Source organism: Cladophialophora immunda (assembly GCF_000835495.1).
Source record: "Cladophialophora immunda strain CBS 83496 unplaced genomic scaffold supercont1.170, whole genome shotgun sequence".
In the NCBI taxonomy this organism is placed as follows: Eukaryota; Fungi; Ascomycota; class Eurotiomycetes; order Chaetothyriales; family Herpotrichiellaceae; genus Cladophialophora; species Cladophialophora immunda.
This window is the reverse complement of record NW_015622710.1, coordinates 1-2,028: the sequence shown is the minus strand read 5'-3', so window position 1 is coordinate 2,028 and position 2,028 is coordinate 1. Positions and strand designations below refer to the sequence as shown.

At 52.8% G+C, this 2,028-nt stretch overlaps 1 protein-coding gene across 1 annotated transcript; it reads right to left on the bottom strand.

Moving 5' to 3' along the window:
* Positions 1-234: 234 nt before the first annotated feature.
* PV07_12810 (uncharacterized protein) lies at positions 235-1,789 on the bottom strand (the record flags this gene model as incomplete). The annotated part of the gene is made up of 3 exons (XM_016400377.1): positions 235-547; positions 625-1,107; positions 1,167-1,789. The coding sequence occupies 3 exons, from the start codon at positions 1,787-1,789 to the stop codon at positions 235-237; spliced, it is 1,419 nt and encodes a 472-aa protein (XP_016241977.1).
* Between the last annotated feature and the right edge of the window lie 239 nt (positions 1,790-2,028).

Below are 2,028 nucleotides of genomic sequence, written 5' to 3'. Positions count from 1 at the left end.
GGGCACACCGTCAAGATTCGAAATGCGGTCGGACGTCCTTGGTGTGAGAATTGTGGCGGCTGGGAGGGGGGCGGGTCTGAGTTGGCACAGATGTTCTTCCCCATGCCTGGCAATCGATCAAGAAGATGACTTATATGGCGAACGGCTCGAGCACCTACCTAGTTCCCCGATCAGTCTGGTCTCCAGCTTCGCCGAGACAACCCGCCGGTATGCCTTGACCGTATACTGTATATTTTACACATCTTGAAATGCTGTGAAAGACTTGTAAGTGTATCCTATAAAGGCTAAACTCCTTTCCGTTTCGTTTGCAAGGGCCGTCTGCTCAGCCGGTTCTCCGTGTGACGTGAATTGGCTTGATTGGGAGATTTCGTCCATGGGGAAGTATTGCGTATCGGCGGAAGACGCGAGCGTGGGCTCGAAGGGTGCCTGTATTTGCCGCAGGCGATCCCAGACGACCGTTCGTAGAAAGGGATGCCGTTTGACAGAAAAAGCCCCCGTCGCCGAGTCGCTGTCCTGACCTAGTCGATCGGCCGCGTCGCATAAGAGACTATGGCAACTTTGTGAGCACTCGCATCTCTTCCTCCTCAATGGGCCGGATCGGTCATTTGCAATCGGCACGCTTACCTGCGTATGAGATCTTCGGCCTGACGCCCGACCTGGCGTTCGCGGGGGAAGCCCAAGGATCTCTGCCAGTGCACGATGTTTCGAGCAGTCCCGTCATAGTCCTTACAGCGAAAAGGGCCGTAGCCTAACAGACATTCAAACATTACCACGCCCACGCCCCACCAGTCGCAGAGGTGAGTATAACCCCGGCCCAGTAATACCTCCGGGGCCACATAGTCGAGCGTGCCGACGGTGGAATACACCAAGCGGCGGCGTGAACGGTGTTCACCATCCGCCGGTCTTGGAACACTGAAGCTCAGGCGGATTTCTTCCGTGGGTGATGTGGCTAAGGTAGCCTCTGATACTTGCTGTCGCCCATCGTGTGGGAGTAGGGCTTGATAATAGGTATTGCTGTGGTGTGGGCGGCCACCTGTCGACAGACCGAAGTCGGCCAGCTTAACGTGTCCCTTTCGGTCCAGGAGAATATTGTCTGGCTTGATATCACTACCATCTCCGTCAGTGATAAGCTTAGGAGGGGATTGAATTTCCGACGTCGGCATTACCGGTGGTAGAAGCCAAGGCCGTGAACGGTCTCGACAGCCATCACGATCTCGGCGACGTAAAAACGTGTAACCTCCTCGGAGAAGAATTCATACTTCATCAAGAGAGTCATCAAATCACCTCCGGGCACAAACTCCATCAACATATGGAGGAATGTATGATCTTGAAAGGCGGCATGTAGTTTGACCAGCCAGGGACTATATCTACAGTCTGCCAACAGATCACGTTCGGCCCACACGTGAGCAAGCTGTTTCATCCTGAACATCTCCGACTTTACCAGGGATTTTAGAGCGTAGCACTGTCCGTCTTTCTGGCGTCTCACTAATCGGATTTCTCCAAACCCCCCCTTCCCGATCACGCGGAGCGTGGTGAAGTCCTCAACCCCTTCTCGTGATCGTAAAGATCGTAGGAAGTTGACCTCCTGTCTTACGAGGGCACTTCTTTCGCGATGCCTTGCCGCTGGCTCAAGCGAGACTTCCTCCCAACGTCCCTCCATCTCCTGAGATCGCAAGTTTCGCTCCTGAGCCTGGTGCTTCTTCTCCCGAAACCAATGAAAGACTAGATGCTGCGCCGCCCAACCTCGCCTCCGAATGTTCTCGGAATATCTTTGAGGATTTGGTTGCATGTCGCCGTGCCGATTGGGAATGGTGCAATCAAGGCTGACGACGGCAAGAGTGGACTGATATAAATTAGGAATTCCAGGGTTGCTCATGAGTTGTCCCTCCTGAAGACTATGTCTTGGGAACCACGTTTGAGTAAGTATAGCTAGGGTTCCCAGGAACAAAAGAATACCATAAAATAACATTTGAAGTACATTTTCACACACCTACTACACTCTTACAGCAGACTAGGAAAAAAAAAAAA